We start from the raw sequence: 23142 nt of genomic DNA, 5'->3' as shown, positions 1-23142 counted from the left end.
TCATGTACTTATTCCTGTTAAACGTTGTAACTGTACCCACATCCAGCACTTCCTCTGGAGGTTCATTCCACACACGAAACACTCGCTGGATTAAAAAGTTTGGCTCTCATGTCTTTTTAAAATCTTTCTTCTCTCACCTTAAAAGACCCTAGTCTTGAAATCCCCGTCCCTAGGAAAAAGACACCTGCCATTCACTTTATCCATGCCCCTCATGATTTTATAAACCTCTATAAGGTCACCCTTCAACTCCAGTAAAGTCCCAGCCTGTAGTATCCAGAAAAAACTGCTGAAGGAGAGGCACTGGACTGTAAGCATTAACTCCTCTTTCTCTCCACAGATGCTACCAGACCCGCAGAGTTTCTCCAGCAATTTCTGTCTGTTGCTGGATAAAAACCCATCTGGTTCATTCATGTCTTTTAGGGAAGGAAATCTCCTGTCCTTAACCGATCTGGCCTGTTCGTGACTCCACACCCACAGCAATGGGGTTGTCTCTTAACCCTCTCTACAACGGCCTTATAAAGCCAGTCCATTCCAGGGGCAATTAGGGATGGGCAATAACCGCTGCCGTGAGCGAATAACAGAAGCAAAACTCTTTCCCTCCCTCCACAGACGCTGCCAGATCCGCTGAGTTTCTCCATCACTTTCTACTTTCTTTCCAGATCCTCAGCCTGAGATTTGCACAAGTTGTTGTCGTTGATAACGAACAACAGTCCTGATGAAGAGTCCAGACCTGAAACGTCGACTTTCCTACCCCTCTAATGCTACCTGACTTGCTGCGCTCCCCCAGCTCCTCATTTTGTCGCTTCTGACTGCCAGCATCTGCAGTCTTGCTATCTCCAGGACTACAACTACCACAGGCCATTGCGGCGGGGGCAGCGTCTGCGCATGGGCAACGTCGTCCCCCTCACGGAGACCTGCCAGGAAAGCGCCATTCGATTGGTCCCTGGCCTAGCGGGGGAAATTCCCTCCAGACAAAAGGGTAAACAAGGCGTCGGCCATTTTTGGTGAAGAGTCCGTTTCACCTCCGTGTCTTTCTTTCACATTCCCATTAAAGCTGCTGCTCCGCGGCGAGAGGGATGGCGGGTTTACCTCATAAATTTCGCTGATGAGTCGAGCCGCGTCCTTTAGAATCGTGTTCAAGATCGATTTTCATTATCACGGCGGGAGTCCGGAAAAAAAACATGGAGGTTGTCCCGCAGCTGTCAAATGGCAACGCATCCAAACAGACGATCAAGCTGGGCACTGGTAAAGTGGCCGCGCCGTGGGGTGGCCAGGCCAAGTTGGACAGCCTAGGGTTACCCGCTGAGGTAGAGGGCGATGACTACTACGACAGTGGCATTGGCTCCCTCAGTGAGCTGCAGGTCAGGCAGTTCAATGAGTTGGGTGGCGTTGACCAGAGTGTTGATGGTGGGGAGGGCAAGGATGGCATGTCCATGGGCACTGAGCCAGACATTTGCTTATCCACCCAGCAGTGGGCAGAGACTGGCGTTGGCCAGATCACCCAGGGCATCGAGGATGTGAAACTGAGTGGCACTGGTCAGATCACCCAGGGAATGGAGCTGGGCAGTTCCCAAGAAGCAGTGAATGAGTTGAAGGAATTGCGCCACTACCGAACCGAAGACTTGGACTCGTGAGTATCGCTTGCATGAGGGGGTAATAAAGTGTCAACTGTGGGTGGGCATGGGGGTATGGGTTGACTTGGCTCCATCATTCCCAAGTACAGATGCGGAAATACACCTTCAGCCCATGTGTTGCTTTGCCCAGTACCAACAACAATCCATGTCAACTTTCAGATGAGGTCATTAAACCTGTCTGGTGAATATAAAAAAATACTGGCACTATTTCAAAGACGTGTCGCTTAATCAGAAGATGGTGCATTTAAGCCTCACTCCAAAGACTTGAGCACAAGAATCAGGTTTGACATTCCCATTGCAGAACTGAGAGGGCATTGCACTGTCAGAGGTGTATCATCTTTTGGATGAGATGCTAACTCAAGGATTTTATGGTGCTGTTTGGAGGAAGAACATGAAGTGTCCCCTGTAGTGACCTAGTCAACTTTATTTCCTCTGCCAATGTTGCCACCAAGGGAAAAGATCATCTGGCCATTGTTTATTTTGTGGGATCTTGCTGTGCGTAAAATGCCTGCAGCATTGTCCTCTATTATACAGTGACTACCCTTTGAAAGTTTCCATACGGTGCTTTGAAATCTGAGGTGATGAAAGAAATCGAAGTTGCTTAATTCCCCTCTCAGTATATTCCTGGAGGCAGTCCTATCTCTAACACTCAACCCAAATAGAATTTTTATTTTCTGATGTACAATACCTTTATATACAATTTAACGTTCAAAGGAAGTTTTTTTTAAAGACAATTATTATTAAACGGATTGCAGCAGTTCAAGGAGGCAGCCCCAACACCATGTTCTCAATGGCAACTAGATATGGGCAATAAATGCTGGCCAGCCAGCAATGCCCACATTCCTGTGACTGAGTAAAAAGCATTTTAAAAATTATTACATGATGTGGTGAATTAAACACTGTCTTTTCTTTCATCTCTGTGACCTGGGTTTGAATTAATCGCTGTGGCTGAAAGTGATCCTATGTGAAATGTGGCAGTCTCAGTTTAACACTCTCCTAGGTCCACAGCACCAAACTTCCCTTTGAAAATCTCATTTGTAGAGGCTGCAAATTGACTCTCGCAGAAATGTCACTGTAGTGCAGTTGGAAGTGGTCTTGGGACTCAGACATGTTTCTGGGCAGAGTAGAGGAGCTTGACCCTGCATTCATATTTTCTGGAGTAGTTAAAACTCACCTTGACTGCGCAAATTTACCGGAATTTAAACATCCCTTGTCTTGAGGAGTGCCACATTCACATTAAATCAGTTTTAAAACAGAATACTGCAGAGATTCAAATAACCTGATACACAGAAAACCCTGCTCCAAAATCATTCTTCCATTAGCAGCCATGACCCTAATCTCTGGAATTTCCTCCCTAAACCCCTCCATTACTCTCCTTCTGTTTCCTTTTTTTAAAGCGTCTCTTAAAACATAGATGTTTGCCTGAGCTTTTTTCCAAATATCACCTTGTTTAGCTCGATGAGGAATTTGCCTTATTTTGGTCTTTTGATTATCAAGGCAGTTGTTTTTGGTCAAGTTCTGCAGGGTGATGAGGTAATAAAATAAAGAACAGACTTGTATTTATATAGCAACTTCTCATGTCCTCAATGCATCCCATCAAAATTCTCGGCTCGTAGATTATATTTAAAGTGTTATTATATCGGCAAAATGGCAGGACGTTTCTCCAAAAAGCACTGATTGGATAGCTCCAAGTGATGTGCAAATGCCACCATAGACATAATTGGCCTCCCCCCTGAACGCTGAAATTTAAGGTTACATATATACATAGTTTCTTATATGTATAGCACCTTTCATGACCATGGGACATCCTAAAGTGTTTTATAATCAATTAAGTGCATTGTGACATGTATTATCTGTCATATTGTAGGAAAGATTGAGCTAATTTGCACGCAGCAAGCTCCCACAAACAACAGTGAGATGATGACTTCATTATATGCTTTAGTGACATTTGTGGAAGGCAACATATTAGGACATTGAAATGAACTCAATAAAAACCAAAAGAACTGAAGATGCTGTAAATCAGGAACGTAGATAGAATTTGCTGGAAAAGCTTAGCAGGTCTGGCAGCATCTGTGAAGAAAATAATCAGAGTTAATGTTGCAGGTCCAGTGACCCTTCCTCAGAACTGTTCTGAGAAAGGATCACCGGACCTGAAATGTTAACTCTGACTTTTTCTTCACAGATGCTGCCAGACCTGCTGAGCTTTTCCAGCAACTTCTGTTTTTGTCACTGAAATGAACTCGCCTGTGCTTCTTCAAAGTAGTTCCCTGGATCTTGTACATGCTCACTGTTGGGGAAGCAGTTAGGGACTTGGTATAATAGTTTATCAGAAAGATGGAATCTCTGATGGTGTTGCACCCCCTTAGTTCTGCACTGAATTGTCAACCTAGATTTTCTGTGCATAATTTTTGTGGAAAGGAATGTGCAAGGCTTTGCACTCTTTTGAGAGACCATAATTAACAAGCTATATCAACGTAAACCTTAGCTTTGTTGAATGCAATGAGGGAACTATTAACATGTGACATTTCCTTAAGTTTGGCAAACCCTACTCATTTGGTCACCAACTTTCTCTCATACTTCTTGTTGATGCCTTGATCAGAATTTCTATTTTGTACCACTTGACAAACCCCAAATGCAACTCCTGATAACCAGAGTATGACTGATGTACTGTGGGATTCTCAACCTACACCTGGCTTCTGTGGGCCATATAAAGGGAAATCCACTATTTCACGCTGAAAAACCATCACGTTGTAAAGGCAGCAATAACAATCAGGATGAATAGTATTGTTGACGATGGTAATTTTCTCAATATTTTTGCTTGATTTTTGAGGCCTCCTTTCTGACTGTAGTCTCCTAGTTTCCTTGCCTGTATCACTTGTACTTGGTGAAGTACTTTTGAAATGTGAACCATTGTGTATTTAAGGAAAATCAGATGGCGAACATTTAAAGTTCTGTGTTCAGCTGAACGATAACTCCTTTATTCCTTTAATCCTTCATTCATTAATGGGATCAGGGCGTTGCTGGCTAGGCAGCATTTATTGCCCATCCGTAATTGCCCAGAGGGCGGTTAAGAGTCAACCACATTGCTGTGGGTCTGCAGTCACATGTAGGCCAGACCAGGTAAGGATGGCAGTTTCCTTCCCTAAGGGACATGAGTGAAACAGGTGGGTTTTTCCGACAATCGACAATGGATTCATGGACATCATTAGATTCTTATCTAAATAGTCCACTATAACGATAATGTTTACAGAGTAATTATAATTTTGACTGAATTTAAGTCTTTCACTCTTCAAAGCGATCAGCCTCCCCTCACCTTCTCTTCCCTAGTCATTCATCACTGCTGTCACATTGGTTAACATCCTTTGAACCCTCTCCAAGGTTTTGACACATTTCTTAACAGATGCCAAGAATTCAACACTATCCTGCAAATGGCACTTAACCAATAATGAATAAAGTTTCAGCATGACTTTTTTTGTTTCTGTGTTCAGTAAGCCTGATAACAAAGCATAGCCGTGGCCTATGAGGCTCCAAGCCTACCTGCGTATCTCATGAAGACAAAATCCAGGGTGTGCATGAGGGAGGGATTAGAATTGTGTGCTACCTTGTGGCATGTGAGCATTTTCCAACTGTACATAAAAACATCACAGACGAAAGTGAGAAAATTGTGACAGGAATGTCATATAATTATAGCTAATATCAAATGTCAGATCCTAAATATGTTTCTTCCAGCTGCCGCCCTTGAGCCACTATAATGTTTATTTAGTCTCTCATATCTGTAGAAACTTAGAAATTCCCTTATTATTACCTGTGGTGCACAAAAATACACAATTGCAGCAATTTGTCATAGCTAGTCTGCTTTCCATTTAGTGCTGGAGTTTTCCAACAGCAGCATCTGATGATAGACATAGGAACAAAAGTAGGATATTTGGCCCATCCAATTGCTCTGCCAATTGTGAAATCATGGCTGATCTGATATAGAAAGTGCTGGAGAAACTCAGCAAGTCTGTCAACATCTGTAGATAAAAAAAAGTTAAGATCAGTATCACTCTTCTTTAGAGCTGATGCTGCAGATGTTGCCTGACTTGCTGAGTTTCTCCAGCACTTTTCGTTTTATGTATGATTTCCAACATATGTGATAATTTGCTTTTATTTGACTAAAATTCTCATTTCCACTTTCCTGCTGTAACCTCTTATATGCTTGTTTCCCTTACTGATTAGAAATATATCTGTTCCTTGAATGCACTTAAGAACAGTCTCAGCAGCCCTCTGTGGGAAAGAATTCCACAGACTCACTATCCTCTGAGAGAAAAGTATCCTCTAACTCCAGTCTTAAACTTGCTCTCAAATCCAGTTATTGAGGACCCCCTGTTTTCTTTATACATGTATGCTGCTTACTAATTTGATTTCCATTGACTTTGTTACTCTGAAAATTTGGAAAAGGCTGCTGTTACCACTGTTACTTCATTGAGGGAAAAAATTCCAAGTGAAAACATAAATAAAAATGTGACATTACACTGATCTGGGCCTCTCCTGCTCTAATCGCTGTCCACATAAAGCACTACGTTATGCATTTGTATCTTAACTTCAGATCAAGACCCAAATGTTGCCATTGGACCCTTTAGTTGGATGTTTCTCAGGCTTGCCTGCAGCAGAAACATCTGCCATTTGGAAATTGGGCAAAGATGAAATGGGGCAGGTGTAAAGGGAGTCATATCCACCTGCTCAATTTTAACAAAACACTACCAGCATGGAGGAGTTAAAATCACCCCCTTGGTACGTTTTTCTGTATGTAGCTGCCCCCCACCCATCCCCCAAAAAACTCCCTAAGCTTCTGTTCCCACTGACCTGTTGAGTGAGCTGACTTGCAGACCTCACTCTGTAAGAAATATATATGTGAGTTTATGGAAAAAAAGGAACTAGACACTGAAAAGCCCTGCTGCACGCAACTAAATTTTATTCAAAATGTTGATAATCATGCCCTCCAGTTCCAACGTTCTTTTTAGTTCCTGCTGATTTGCCGCTGGACAAAGGTTAGAATATTCAGCTCAATAGCAATGTTAGGATACTGTCTGAGTAGACAATTTCTTCTGTGTGTGATATCAAGTGATAGAATCCTTTTCAAATATGTGTTTCTACGTGGCCAAAGCAAGTGCTTCCTTTTTTACATCTATGCTTTGTGCTAAATCATGTTTTGTATTTAACACATCGTACCAAACGGCACAGATGTAGATCTTCATAGGATCATGAGTACTGTCAAATGATGTGTTCACCCCAGGTAGATCTCCTACCTCATCAAATACCACCAACGAACACCCTTAATGTTTCTCTCCCCTCTGTTCAAATTCATTGCACCTAATGTGATGTAATGTTTAGTCAGAGCTGTTTTTAATCATTGAGGTATTTTGATTATAATTTGCGATCCATGCTTAAAGAAAAGGATTAAATAGACAAACAATGTCTGTTTTGTTCATGGAGTCAATGAGAATGTTTATCTTGACAGGACGTGTCAGTTGCAGTAACTCAGAATGCAGGAATAGTCCAGGAATTTCCCGGCATTAGATAAATTCTCAGTATATAGCTGGCTTTTTAATCACTTTATGGACATTATTCCTTCTGGAGAGATTGCAGTTAATCATTTATCTACGGTTAATATCGCGATGCACCCAAGGAAGGAATTCCCCATCTTCCCTGCTCCAATTTTCTCTTGTCTTTCCTTGAAATCTACTTAAGCCAGGATACTGTTCCTCCAGAACTCTGTCCATTCATTCAAATGTCTTTTTCTCACCATTTTGAACAGGAAGCAATGGCAAAGTACTCTGACCTTGAAGTGTGCATCTAAACTTGATCCTTCTCCTGATTGCCTGTATAATTGTATTTCTCGATGAGAAGCATGTGCCAACAATCGGGAACAGAAGCCATACCTTTTTTCTTACTTTTCTTTTCCCAGTGGCACTGAAAGCAATTCTTATGCTTTCCCTGTGAGTTAATTTGATGCAGTCCAGGGTTTAACCTTGTGTACTGCCTTGATGCTGACATATTGGACAAATCTGAACTCCTGACAAGTTTTGTGCGAATCATGTTGGATAGTCCCAGTGCTTATATTTAGCACCAAATGCTATCTACATCAAATGACTGGCACAACGTGTCACTACTTTCCTGTTTTTGTGCTTGTGCTCTGCTAAACAATGAGACATTAATTATTATATCTTAAAGGTCAATCAACTACTTTTTGTTGCACATGCAGTAGGATTAGGAGATTTTCAGGTAATGGCGCTCAAGGAAGCATCTATTTTAGCAACAGTCAAACAGCTGTTGATCTCTCGACTAATTTTTGAAGCTTTATTTTTGGAGATATGAACTTTGACCAGATGGGAATTTGTCGCCTTCTCCTATATGCCCATAAGGTCATGCAGCCATGGTACTGTTTGGGAGGAAATCTGGGTTACTGACCCAGTGATAGTGAAGGCATGATAATATAGTCCCAGGTTAGATGATGTGTCACTTTTAGGGGAACTGGTGGATTGTGTTCCACATATGTTTATTTTATTGACTTCTGTAATGCTTCACCTAACTTACAGTCCTCATTCTGCACACCTTGCACTCTTTCAAAACACCACTGTCCATGATGAGTGCCTCATGACTTTAAGTGCATTGAGTTCACTATTCTTGGCATCATTTGCAAATTTTTGTGGTGGTGCATCACCCTGCCTCAGCAGCCTTCTCCAGCCCAACCACTTCCAAGTGTCCTGTGACCTTCTTTTTCTTGTCTTCTAGGCATTGTCATCCTTTCAGCATACCTCTATACCTACGTTCACCACACTTCCTTTAATTCCTAAGCATTCCCTCTCCATCCAACTTTTGCTAATTTTCCACCCTTTAAAAGCCGCCTCAAACTTTAATTTTTTAATGTCTCTGCATTCAGTCATCTCTTCTAACTACTCGGCATTTGTTTCTTTAATTTCTGTGCAAAATGCCTTGAGATACTTTCTATGGCAAAAGATACAATGCAAGTTGTTATAGTGGGGAAGGGAGGGAGATTAAATGGAGCTTTTCTTTGCTTATTTTTTGAAAATGCTAATATCATTATTGAAGTGTAGATCAGTGACAAAAACAAATTTTGAAGGAAGTTGAGGAAGACGGTAAGGAGTTAGTTTTTGTACAAGTTAATTTGTGGTTCATTTGTGTAATAATCTGAGTCTATTTGGCTAAGTGGGTTTCTTGCAGCAAAGTCAAGCATGTCTGATTGGCTCGTGGTGGTATTTTTAATTTCTGAGCCAAAGATTTTGGGGTCAAACACCACTCAAAGAACTTGAGTTCTTGACCAAAACTTGACACTTCCCTGCAGCCCTGAAGGCATGCTGCATCAAAGTTACACTGTCCTGGATACAGTGTTAAACAGAGGCCCATCTGCTTCTAAGTGAAGGTTGAGCCAGACTCTGTGACAAAATTGAGGCATTTTCATCTTAATGTTAATTGTCTGCGCCAGTTCTGTGTGGTGTGTGATTAATTGCCAACTTCAATCTCAGAAAAGTGCCGATTTGGTTCAGTTCAGTCGTTTCTAAATTAGTCATTTTGCCCACCAGATGTCTGAGGAAGGGACTAGGAAACTCAGTTCAAACATATTATGGGATTTATTTGCATATATCTTTGCACCTTTGTAATTTTTCAACATTGATTTGCCACATTAATACATGTTTTGCTAGCTGGTAGTTGTCTTGAAATTGAACAGACATATCACTTGACATCGACCCATATTTCTCACACTGGAAAATTCTTCTAATAATTTTGGAGGGAGATGACAAGGTCTGACAACTTCCATGGTTGGTGGAAGATTCGTAATAGTTTAATTCAACCGTTTAGACTGTTTGCTATTTTCCATTCAGTCAGGTTGTTAGAAAAAAAAGTGACTAGACTTGATCATTTGGTCATGTTCTGTCACTCAATACAATCATGGTTGCTCTTCTATTTCAATCTTTCTGTACTTTCACATATCCCTTAATTTCTAGGGTATCCAAAAGCCTGTTGTGTTCTGTCTTAATTGTACTACAAACTAAGGATTAACAATCCTCTGGGGTAAAAAATCCTAAAAGTTCACAATCCTATGTGTAAAGAAATTCCTCCTCATCTCAGTCCTAAAATAGTAGCCTTCCTTCTTTTGGGTCTGTGAGCCCTTATTCTAGACTCCCTATCCAAGTGGAGCATCCTGTCAAACCCATTAAGAATTTCACACAATATATCATGTCATTCTTCTTAATTCTAGGAATACAGCCTAATCTAGTCAGTCTCTTCAGACATTTTGCTTAACCCATTCAAGTGATTCTTTCTTGCAATGTCCTGTAGGCAGGTCTGGCCTTCCTTCAGTAAAAAGCTGAAATCTGTATACAATACTTCAGGTGTAGGTCTCACCAAGGTTCTACATAATTGCAGTGACACATCTTCACTGTCATACCCCAATTCATTTGTGGCTCACCGCTGTCTTCTGTAGAGCAGTTATGGATGAGCCACAATTGTTGGGTTTGCTCGTGTCATTTGCATACCAAGGAAAGAAACAAAAAAATTCATGGCACAGTATAAGTATGATTGCTTCAAAGAGTTGTGCTGTGTTTACTTATTTTTGAATAAAGCAATTGTGTGAATATCATGGGAAATTGACTAACATGTATGAATCTTCTTTTTTAATAGGGCACTGCACCTTTCTGTCATCCATGAGAAAGTCAACTTTTTCGTCACTATTCTCTGTTATATAAAGGATGCTGAATACCTGAACCTGCAGAATGACTTGAACCAGGTGAGTAGGACTGCACCCAAAATGTTAACTCTGCATAATTTCTGTAGATGCTGCCAGACCTGCTGAGTTTCTGTAGCAATTTCTGCTTTTGTTTGAGAGATAAGGCATTAATTGCTACTGTTATTTGTTGCTATTCAAACATTTGGTTAGATTGTTTCCTTGTAACATCCCTTTATTATTTGTGTATTGCACCTTGCTTATTATTTTCCTACTATATTAGGAGCATAAATTTCCCCTTTGCACCCCATGCTGCTGTCTCCAAAAACAATCTGATATATTTTCCTCCACCATCTCTTGCAGACAGCACTGCATTTGGCTGTGATCATTAGGCGTGCTGATTTTGTGGAGAGGTTGGTGGCTGCCGGGGCAAACCTCTTGCTGCAAGAGAAGGATGGGAACACTGCCTTACACCTAGCGTGCATGGAAAGAGCCACCAGCTGTGTTCAAGCTCTCCTGTTTCATCATGTTCATGGTCTAAGGAATTCCGGTCTCTTTGACCCATCCCAAGTCTCACAGCAGCTGAATTGCTACAACTATAAAGGTAGAGTCTTTAAAAAGTTAATATTGATAAATTACATTCTGGTTAGAAGGCATTTTTCTGGTTAGAAGAGCAAATAGGTATTAACAAGATAATAAAAAGAACGGGGCCCCTTGATGTGCAAAGGAATTGTGCAAATTAGCCAGTTAGACCTGAATGTTTGATTCAGAGCTGAGTTAACTGTTTCGATTGGAGCTTTGGTATTGGCTTTGATAGATCTAGGTTTCAGAGGGGTACAGTGTCCAGTGTGTAGTGACTCCACCTGGAAAATGTACATCAGTGAGACCCAAAGGGTTTACACGAGAAAATAAATGTTGAGGATAAATGTGCAAGAAAGTCAAGGTGGAAAGCAGGAGCTTCTTTAAATATGTAAAAAGAAAGAGTGAGGCCAGAGTGAACATAGGCCCCTGAAAAATTGAGGCTTGCGAAATATTAACAGGGAACCAGGAAATGGCAGAGAACATAAATAAGTAATTTGCATTCGTCTTCACGTTAGAAGACATGAATAACATTTCAGAAATACTATATAATCAAGGAGCAAAAAGGGGAGAAGAAATAAGTACAGTAACAATCACTAGATATTAAAAGGTAGCTAAAGAAAGCACAGGGCATAATCTTACACGAATTCTTAGGTTTTGGAAAAATGCCAGCGGACTGGATAGTTCCCAAAGTAATACTTGTATTCAAAAACGGAGGCAAAAAAAGAATCTGTAGTGCAGTTAGCTTATCAGCTATTATTAGAAAAATGTTAAGGTCTGTTATGAAGGATGCAATAACAGAGCATTTAGAAATACATGATATGATCAAACGGAGTCAGCATGGTTTCTTGAAGGGGAAATCATGCCTGACAAATTTCTTCATATTCTTTGAGGACGTAACAAGCAGGATATATAAAGCAGAAGCTTGTAGATATAATATGGATTTTTGCAAGCTGTTTGAGAAGGTACCAGACATTAAGTCACTTTAAAAAGTTAAGACCATGATGTTGGAGGTAATATATTAGCATGGATAGAGGATTGGCTAACTAATAGAAGACACAGAGTTGGATAAAGGAGACATTTTCAGGATGGCAATCTGTAACTAGTGGAGTGCCTCAGGAATCAGTGCTGGAACCACAATTGTTTGCAATATGTATAACTAAGTTGAATGAGGAAAGTGAAATTACTATAGCCAAGTTTGCGATTGCCAAAAAAAAAAGGGAAGGCAAATGATGAGGAAGACGTACAGAATCGGCAGAGGAATATAGGCATGTTAACTGACTGGGCAGAAATTTGGTAGCTGAATATAATGTGGGAAAATATGAACTTTTCGCAGAAGAATAGGGGAGCTGAATATTATGTACGTAGAGAATGTGTTACAATCTTGAATGATTTGGGAGTCCTCTTTCATAAATCATAAATAGTTAGCATCCAAGTTCAGCAGGTTATAAGGAAGGTGAATGGAATGTTGTCCTTTATTTCAAAGGGAATGGAGTATAAAACAGGGAAGTCTTGCTAAAACTATACAAGGCGCTAGTTAGACCACGACTGGAGTACTGTGAATAGTTTTGAACTCTTTTAATCTAAGGAAAGATGTACTGGCATTTGAGACAACCAAAGAATGTTCACTAGGTTGATCCAGATTTTAGGAGGATTTTCTTATATAGAGAGGTTGAGTGAGTTGGGCCTGTACTTACTGGAGATCAGAAGAATAAAAGGAGACCTTATTGAAACATTCAGGATTCCTAGGGGACTTCACAGGGTAGATGTGGGAAAGTCTAGGACCAGAGGGCGTAATCTCAGAATAAGGGGTCACACATTGCAGGCAGAGGCGTGCATGAATAGTTTCTCTGAGGGTAATGTATCTGGAATTCTGTGTCATTAAGTATATCCAAGGCTGAGGTAGACAGATTTCTAATCAGTGAGGGAATCAATGGTTATGTGGATAAGGAAGAAAAGTAGAGTTGAGGATTATCAGATCAGCCATGATCTTACTGAATGGCAGAGCAGAGCAATGGATTGAATGGCCTACTTCTGATCATACGTCTTATGAAATTTCCTGCATTAAACCTCTCATTCAACTTCCATTTGACAAGGGTCGTTGGGACATACAGTACTCCTAAAACCTTGTACCCATCACAGTAAGGAATCAGCACCTTTAGAAAACTGGAGGGAGAAAAGAGAATTATTAAATACAAAATCAAAGAGAATTTTTATTTTAACAAGTATCAAATATTGAACTAATGGGTTTACCTCTTTTTGTAGGATTCACGCCCTTGCACTTGGCTGTCAAGGTCAATGATGTTCGTATCGTTGAATATCTTTTGCAATCTAAAGTTGAAATAAATGCAAAGGCAAGTACTCTTCATTTGCTCAAAATTGAGACCAAGCTTTTGAGCCCACCTGCAGAGCTGCAAAAGCTTTGGTTTCTCTTTTGATTTGTATTAAACAGAAGGGGACTGCCCCCGTTATAAAACTGATTTTTTTTGTCCCCCACCTACTCCCGTTTAGGATTCTCCCCTCCCACAGTCTACACTGAGACCTCACTTTGTTGTCCTCTAAATGGCTGCGATGCAGAAGCAGAGCACAGACCATAAAGAGAATATTAAAGGTGCCATGGGTTTATCCAAGAGAGAAAAATGAGAACAAGAGCACAACGTGCCCATCTAATTCAACCAATAGCTGCTCCCAAAAAAAACTGATTAACTGAAGAAGGGTCCAGACCCGAAACGTCAGCTTTCCTGCTCCTCTGATGCTGCTTGGCCTGCTGTGTTCATCCAGCTCTACACATTGTTACTCCTGATTAACTGGATGATTGGTTTCTTATTAGTCTACTCTATACAAAATTGCTGTTGTGTTTGGCTACTTAATAACAATGATTGTGTTTCAAAGTAGTTCATTCTTTTTGCTAATTGCATTGAAGAGGCCTCTTAGCTCATTTCTCCTTGTTCCCTGTCCTTAGCAGATTTTGCCCTAGTGCACCAAATGTCTCTCCACCACAACCCCTCACTTGTGTCTCATGGGAGTGCCAGTAAAAACAAAAATTTGATCATATACGTCAGAAGCGGGAGGAGATTGCACATTCCTGGTTTTAGCTTGGTAAATCTTCTCTGAACTGCCTTTAACATACATATAATTTTCCCTTAATAAGGAGACCAGTATTGAGCACAGTATCAGCAGCTGTGGTCTCACTGATGTCCGACTTTCTCTGCACCCCAAAAGATCATTCAAGTGTTTCAAACCCATTAATTTATGCCCATTTGCGCTATCTTCTTGTGTTCAAAACTGTTGCCATTTTTGCACCCATGACAACATTCAGAATGATGTACTGCTACCTGTCATCGTTTCCTTTTCAGTTATTGTAAAGGACTTCAGAATGTTTCTGAGGAATGATGCATGGGTGGCAATTGCTAAATTTTTGAATGTGTGTTATTGTATACATTGAGAATGAATGAGAAATTCTTTGAAACTATGGAACTCCATGAACTAAGAAGATTGTTACCCGCTTGTATTGCATTGGGTCAATAAAACCTTTTCTCTCGATCTCTCCCTTTAGGAGAGGTCTGCGGGCCGAACTGCTTTACATCTGGCAGTGGAGGAACAAAATCAGCAAATTGTCAAACTCTTGCTGGACTGGTGCGCAGATGTTCACGCTCAGATGTACAATGGCTATACACCAATTTGTCTGGCTCTGTGCAGGCCTAATTGGAGCATAACACAGATGCTCAGAGACTATGGTTCTTCAGAGCCAGATACAGATGAGGAGTCGGAAGAGAGTGACGAAATTGATGAAGATGGCATGGTAGGTAAAGCTGATAAAAAGAAACCTCGTCTAAAGCTCAGCATGTGAATAGGAGGTAGCTTGGCTGTGGTGACATAAGGAGATGCATGCAACTTCAATTAAAGAGGAATTTTCTAATTATAAACTGAATTTTGTTTATTTCTTGGTCTCACCTTTCCAGAAAGTTGTCTGCTATAGATCTCCACCTTTGGCCTGTGCTGTGCTTACACGTTCCACATAGGCCACCTGCAACTAGTCCATTGTATATGTTATCCATTTCCTCTTCTCTTAGTTCCTCTATAAATTTTAATTCATCTTTGCTACCACTATCTGTTAGTGCCTACCGTTTGAGCAGCCATATGGTCCACTGGAAGTATGGTAACTTTTGTTGTTGGCTTTAATGATGTTACCAGAATATTGTATCTTCATGTCTTTGATGTTATGCACTAATTTGATCTTTTCTCCAACTATTTCCAACGTGGGAGGCTACTGCCTAGTTGTATTATCACTGGGCTATTAATCCAGAGATCCAGGTTCAGATCCTGTCACAGCAGATTGTAGAGTTTGAATTAAATAAAAATCTGGAGTTAAGAGTCGAATTATGCCTATGAATCCATTGCCGATTCTCGGGAAAACCCATCTAGTTCACTAATGTCCTTTAGGGAAGGAAACTGTCCTGGTCTGGCCTACATAGCAATGTGGTTGACTCAACTACCCTCTTGAGCAATTAGGAATGGGCAATAAATGCTGTCTTAGCTGGCCATGCCTTCATCCTTGAATGATTTTTTTCTTAAAAATCCTCATTGGAGGTCTTTTTATTCTGTGTAAGATATACAGAAGATTCTGTAAATCACATTTCAAATGCATTTGATTTATCAGTGGTCTCTTTGTTGTCTATGCCTCTCAGGCATTTAACAAAAATGGATTAAGACTTCTTGTGATGCAATGGTAGTGTCCCAACTCATGGACCAAGACATCTGGGTTTGAGTCTCATCTGCTGCAGAGGTGTGTAATGACGTCTCTGAACAGGTTGATTAGAAAAATAGGTTAATTTTTTTTAAAAATGGATTTACCTAGGTGAAATTAAATGTTCTAGTGATGGAATTTTTTTTTCTCTATACCTCAAATTGAAAGCATGTTCTGTGGTTCCCATTCTTCATACCTGAGACTAGACTGGATATTGTCAGTGTGTTTAGCAATTGGGAACATTGCAAGTCAAGTCAAAGCTGGACCTACCTGTGACATTGTTCAAAAATGTTACTGTACCAATGTTCACCAAATAACGATCAGCGGCAATGATCTTACCTTATTTTTCCTCTCAATTGTAGAGCCTTACTTGTCTTCAGCTAACAGATTAGGGGTTAAATATGTGTTCTCTGGTCTAAAAGCCTACGTACACCATAGAATCTCTGAAGGAGGCCACTTGGCCTGTCAGCCTGTTGCTTTCTCTTTGAAAAAAATAACAAATTAGTTCTGCCATCCTGTTCTTTTCCTGTAGCCCTCACGCATTTTGTTTCCTTTTACATATAAAATTGACCTTGAAAGTTGTTTTTAATTCTGGTCTGCCTTCTATAGGAAGGATGTTGTTAAACTTGAAAGGGTGTGGAAAAGATGTACAAGGATGTTGCCGGGCTTGGAGGGTTTGAGTTATAGGGACATGCTGAATGGGCTGGGGCTATTTTCGCTGGAGTGTTGGAGGCTGAGAGGTGACCTTATAGAGATTTATAAAATCATGAGGGGTGTGGATAAGGTGAACAGCCGAGGTCTTTTCCTAGGGTAGAGGAGTTCAGAACTAGAGGGCATAGGTTTAAGGTGAGAGGGGGAAAGATATAAAAGGGCCTAAGGGGCAACTCGTTCACATAGAGGGTGGTGCATGTGTGGAATGAGCTGCCAGAGGATGTGGTGGAGGCTGGTACAATTACAACATTTAAAAGGCATCTGGATAGGTATATGAGTGGGAAAGGTTTCAAGGAATATGGGCCAAATGCTAGCAAATGGGACTAGATTAATTTAGGATACCTGTTTGGCATGGACAAATTAGACCAAAGGGCCTGTTTCTGTACTATGCAATTCTGACTCAATACAATACCTGCTTTCACCAGCCTTTAAGGCAGTTCATCCTAGCACATTATAACATAACTTTTTTTAAGAAAAGTTTCTTCATCCCTTTGACTCTTTTGCTAATTATGTTAAATCTGTGTTCTCTGGTTACTGTTCCCCTTTCTAGTAGAAACAATTTGTCTGTAAACTTGAGATAATCAAAGGCTGTTGCCTGTAACTGAACTCGCATCCAATCTTTCCTGCCTTTTCCCTATAACTCTTGATTAGAAATCTGTCTGATTCAACCTTGAATACTCTTAATAGCCCTGCCTTTACAGCCCACTGTTGTAAAGAACTTCACAGATTCACTACCACCTGAGAGAAGAAGTTCCTTCTCATTTCTGCCTCAAAAGGATGACCCCTTACTCTGAGATAATGCCATCCGGTCCTAGACTCTCCCATAAGGGGAAAAAAAATCTGTGTTGACCTTGTAAAGCCATCCAAGATTATTTTACTTTTCAACAAAGTCTCCTTTCATTCTTGTAAACGTCAATAGTATAGGCCCAATGTACAAAACCTCTTCTCATAACAAAAATCCCTGCATCCACAGGATTACTCTGAAAATGAATTAAAGCAGTTACTGATAAACAAGGGATAGTAAAAGTTAGAAAGTGACTGAGATTGGACCAAGTGGTATATAGTAGAAGAACACCAGTGCAGAGTTGATGGACCGAATGGCTGTTTCTGAGATATTAACTGCAATTCAATGAAGTAACCTTTCACAAATGTTCTGCTTTTATTAATGTTTTTGCCTCATTCTTTTTTTCTTTGTTTTGTAGGGCGAGTATGATGATTTTGTGGTGCATGGGTGTTATTAGAAGATCAGAAAATTCAGATGTCCTGCTGTATTTAAACCTTACAGTTGAAACATTAAAGTGGTTCAACTCCACTACTGTAAAGGAGCACCGTCATATAGTCGTTTTCACTGTCTTGTAGCCATGTATTGAGCCAATACCTAGGAGTAGTCTTTATAACCTGGTGTGTACAAATACCAATTTTTGGTTTGTAGAGAACTGGTTGCCACTCAGATGTAAGTCAAGCGGGAATCCAATATAAAAATACAAGTCACGTGAGACATACAGTAGGTCGTGGAGTTGGGAAACATAGGGTGAACACAGTGTAATCTGGCAAGGAGGGATGCACCTGGCAAAATTCAGGAGAATGTTTTAGTTCTGATTGTTAAACCAGAATATTGATGGTGGGGTTTGGTGCTGATGAGTGGGGTATGGTTAGTGGTGGGGGGATATGGAGCAAAGGGACCATTGCCGTTTTTAAAGTTTGTAGCTCTGCTGGTTCTCCACACTGCAACAGTCTTTTGCCAGGAGGTCTTGTTAACCCATATCCGGAGCCTCCATAGTGACATTCTTAACCAGAGGTAAGAGACTCTGATGTGAGTTTCTTTTTTAAAAGAACACTTACATCGCTCCTTTTACTGCAGCTGACTTCCCATCTCTGATGGAGTAGAAGCTTTTTTGTGTGTGTTTGTTTGGAAGATTGCCAAAGTTGATTCATAAGCAAACTTCTGAACTTGAAGCTGCGTGAATGCTAAATGGGTTTCTTTTCCCTGGAAGAAGCAACGTTTTAGCTTCAATAACTGGGTAAACAACAGTAGCAGGAGGATGGAGAGTATCAGTTAGCTTAGTTGGCTGGATAGCAATACAGAGTGATGCTAATAGCATGGGTTAAATTCTCAGACCAGCTGAGGTTATCACAAAGGATTCTCCTCAACCTGTCTGTTCACCTCTCTAACGAGAGAGCAGCCCTATGGTCTGGCAAGACCGTGATGACTTTCATAGAGGAAACCGTCACAATTGGGAAGATTAAGTTGCAGCATATTGGATTGCATGACGTGGATTAAGTAACTTGCTAGAATGCTGTCTCTGTGGCCAAATGAGACTCCGTGTAGGAACATATCATTCACAAAAATTGGAGGCAGTATTAGGAAGTCAAATGTTAAAATTATTTTTGATTTTAGTATGTTGATTTGAGCTGTGATGGATAAAAATAGGTACCACAAATTCAGCAGAGGAGGGTGAGGTGAAGAGGCATGTGAATAAAGCTGAACTGCAAGACAGATTCTCTGGTTTTGTAAAAGTAAATAATAATTCATGCAGAAAAAAGCACATGTATTCCATGGTCATCATTTACATTTACATTTGAAATATTAATATTTCAAAATGTCTGAACTCTAGCTTTGCAATTGTTTGGTATGGTGATATGAGTGGCAAATCTCCTTCTGCAAGCTGACAGGTATAAGAATGTGCTGTAGGACATCTAGTCCATCAGGCCTGCTCCACCATTTAATACCATCATGGCTGATCAAATACTTCAGTGCCTTTTACCCACATGAGCCCAATAAGATTTGATGCTAGAAATCTATTAATCTTTAAACATTAATTGATGATTAAGCCTCCGCCACCCCCGAGTAGAGAATTCCAAAGATTCTCAACCCTCTGAGTAAAATAAAAAACTCCTAGTCTCAGTCCTAAATGGCATTCCTTTATTTTTAAATTGTGGCCCCAGATTCCATGCTCCCCATCTTCCTTGGATCTATCTTGTCAATTCCTTTATAACTATTTTGTAGTTTTCAATGAGATCACCTCTGATTCTTTGAAGCTGTGGAGAATGCAGCCCAGTTTACCCAATTCTGCTTCAGTGTTAAAGGGGAAAGGGAGATGACTTCTAAAGCTGATGTTCCATGTTGCCCTTTGGAGACATCTATTCATTATGTCCCCTCCCTCATTCCCCACTGTCCTTATCACAGTTTTGCAGTGCTAGCTAGTTGTGGGCCATACATTTGTAGGCTGGCATACCCAGTATGCTGTTGAGAGCCCAAGTCTTGTCCCTGGAGGATTTGAGAGAGTAGCAGTGTAAGGTTTAGAGGTCTTTCTTCTGGTGACAGGAGTACTTTACAGCAAAAGAAATACTGGTCTTAACAGCTCCATTAAGCTATTTTTGAAAATGCATACCTTGTGCCCTCCTTGTGAGCATAGCTGGACACTGCAGTGCTCATCACAATCTGGTTAATGGCTGTTGTTTTTGAAAAGGCTATATAATTTGGATTTTGAAATCTCCTTGTTCCACCCATCCATCTTTTGCTGAGAAAATAAGCGGGGAATGTAGCAATATAAAGTCTCAGCCTGATTCTTTTTATAAAATTATTTTGTGGGTCACCTGAATAACTGGCAGGACCAGTATTTGTTGTCTTTGAACTGTGTGGAGAGGGAAGTCAAGAGTCCAGCCCATATTTCTGGCTTTGTAGTCTTATCTAGACCAGTTTGGGAAGGGATGATGGATTTCCATTAGCTGCTATCATGAAATTTGAAACTGTCCCCAGAGTATTATGATAAAACAAAAAAACTGCAAATGCTGTAAATCTGAAGAAGGGTCACTGGACCTGAAACGTTAACTCTGCTTTCTCTTCACAGATGCTGCTGTATCTGCTGAGTTTCTGTTTTACTTCTCCCAGAGTATTAGCCTGTGCATTTTGGTTGTCTCAATCACTCTTGTTTTCTCTCTCTCTCTCTCTCGCTCGCTCTCTTTCTCTCTCTCACCCTTGCATACACACTCTACCCCACCCCAAATTGATTGGCTACTACAAGCGGTTTCATGCTCGTAGACTGATAGTAATGTTTGATTGCCGACAGTTTGCTTCTTAGTGTGACTTTTTAGATCCAGTACATGATAAAACCAGTTCAAGCTTCACATTGAGAAAGCCTATTTAAAGATCATTCAAATTAAACTCATCAAGCAATACTAGTGAATAAGAAACACTCTAATTAGTCATTTGTAGAAATTTGATTCTTTAAATCCCTTTGAAATGGGAAACTGGTATGGTATTCGTCTTGAAAGCAGTCCTTTATTGTTAGAAGAAGTCTTGTTTGATGTGCATTTTTTGTTCACCTTCCTGCTGTACTGATATATGGTCACAATTTCAACATTTTGAGGTTGAAACTACCTGTAAAAATATGCAGAATGGAATCATGTAAACAGTTGCCTGTAATACTATAATTGCAGATTCTGGCCATGAGGGTGGTGTTGGTTTTGGAAGACTCTTTTATTCATTTGCAGTGCAATGGCCAATTTATCAGTATCAGTTGAAAGCTATCACGGAAATATGGTCCTGTTATTTTTTTTTTCTACAGTTATTCTGTATTACAGTGTATTTTTTAAACATTACTTTGCATATGTACAGAATGTCTAGTTTGGTTTTGATGTTTCTGAGATATTGAATGATGAGTTTTTGTCATGCTTAGTGTCATGTAGGCACTGCTAGAATGTAGCAATGCTTTTCTTTCAAGTCTATAATTTTGGCTTTGTTAAACTGTTTGTTGAATTGTTTTATTTTAATTGTATCGTTCATTTTCTTAACTTGTAACTGCATGTTGGGATTGCTAGTCAGTGCTTTGCTTGCCTTAAAGATTGATATTAACCACTGTGGATAACCAGCACTTTTTTTCTCTTTCAACAAAAACTGACAAATAAATATTTGCAAATATAGCTGTAAAACTTGTTTTGATGCTGTTATGTGTGAACATACTGAACGCCTTATTTTTTTTTCCTTTCTTAGCACTCGATAGCCAGGGAGGTTGTGTGTTCAGATCCCACAGCTTTTAGCTCATTATTGAGGCTGACATTTTGTTCTTTATTTATTCCTGGAATGTGGGCATTGCTAGCTATCATATGTTACCTAGATTGTTTTTGAGGGCAAGGAAGAGTAACCCTACATTGCTGTGAGTCTGGAGACACATCTACAACAAACCAGGGAAAGGACAGCAGATTCCCGTTTTAATGAACAGGTAGGTTTTTACAATTTTCTTCAGCACCCAAGCTCTCATTCCAGATGCATTGTTTGACGTGAAATTTACCAGCTGCCACAATGAGATTTGAACCCTTATACCTTGACCATTAGCCTGAGCCTCAGGATAACTAATCCAGTGACATTACCACAATATCACCATATCCCTCTGACTCTTTCAAGCAGTACTGAGAGAGACTCGTGCTGTCAGTGTTTGCCAATTTTGGTTGACTGGTGTTATGATCTCAGCTATGTTATTACTGGACAAATCAGATTTGACTTGACAAATCGCATTCTTTTAATTTGATGAGGTGATCTTTCACCGAAAAACAAGCATGCAGTGCTACAGATTTGGTTTTAACAATGAAACCAGTTTATTATGCAAAAGAAATGATAAAATAAGAATAAACCAAGCTACTGTATTTCCATATACAAATTGTTGCCCAATTTGAAAATGTTCAAAACACTTCAAAATGCAACGTTCCATGTATCCCAACATTTGAGTTTACAGTACTCAAATACCAGAGTGAATTTCCTTCTCTATCCCATCTATGGGTTTTAATTCTCGTCTTGAGAGTTTGATAGTCTGTTCCTTGAGTATTCATATAGCTGAGCTTACACTTTCTTGGCTTCAGATAATGTCTTCAGGCTTCTAACCAAACACTTCTGATATGGAACTTTTAAAACTAAGGCTTTGCACTGAGGTAACTTGTTCTTATCTTTCTGACCTGACTCCTTGCTCCAGGAGAACTGTATTTTTACATCTAACTTCAACTAGGATTTGAGAACTGAAACCAAAACACTCCTGATCATTCTAATTGAAAGCAGGCTGATTTACTCTGTCTGCTTGTAAAATTCTCCTAATGCAAACAAATTCCTATTAGCACTCCAGGAACACACACTCATACTGATTTCAAAACACCATGTCTCCAGAAATAAATTTTAAAGTAAATGATTTAAAGTATATACAAAATGCATACCTTACATGATGGTGGTTAGACTGAGGTGTTGTCTGCCTCAGAAAAATACAGGTAATCCCCAACTTCAAGCAAGAGTATCCTGACCAGTCATTGTCCCTCAATAAAACTACACTTTCTAATCAATTATCTCGCTGCTTGTTTGTGAGAGCTTGTTGTCTTTTGTCCCAAGATTTGGATAACATTCAGGCTATGAAGTGACAATTAACATTTACACCAGGCTGGCCAGGCAACAATCATCTGAAATAAAAGAGAATCTAACCATCTCTCTTTGATGTTTCCATTACCACATTGCCCATTATCAACTTCCTGGATGTTGTCATTTGGTAAGAACTGGAACTGGATCAGCCACATAAATTATGGTGACCATGTAGAGGTTTATAAAATCATGAGGGGCATGGATAGGATGAATAGCCAAGGTCTTTTTCCCAGGGTAGAGGAGTTAAAAACTAGAGGCCCTAGGTTTAAATTGAATCAGAGATTGTAGGAACTTCAGATGCTGGAGAATCCGAGACAACAAGGTGCAGGGCTGGATGAACACAGCAGGC

General features: G+C 40.1%; 1 protein-coding gene across 1 annotated transcript; it reads left to right on the top strand.

Moving 5' to 3' along the window:
• Window positions 1–928: 928 nt before the first annotated feature.
• On the top strand, window positions 929–21328 carry LOC109937202 (NF-kappa-B inhibitor beta-like). Its single transcript, XM_048618167.1, has 6 exons — window positions 929–1630; window positions 10317–10422; window positions 10723–10963; window positions 13204–13292; window positions 14495–14740; window positions 17599–21328. Exons 1-6 carry the CDS (start codon window positions 1182–1184, stop codon window positions 17635–17637), a joined length of 1170 nt encoding a protein of 389 aa, XP_048474124.1. The 5' UTR covers window positions 929–1181; the 3' UTR covers window positions 17638–21328.
• The last annotated feature ends 1814 nt before the right edge of the window (window positions 21329–23142 follow it).

The sequence above is a fragment of the Rhincodon typus genome, chromosome 39, assembly GCF_021869965.1.
Source record: "Rhincodon typus isolate 14 chromosome 39, sRhiTyp1.1, whole genome shotgun sequence".
Lineage (NCBI taxonomy): Eukaryota > Metazoa > Chordata > Chondrichthyes > Orectolobiformes > Rhincodontidae > Rhincodon > Rhincodon typus.
The sequence above is the reverse complement of the archived record's forward strand: the minus strand, read 5'-3'. Positions and strand labels throughout refer to the sequence as shown.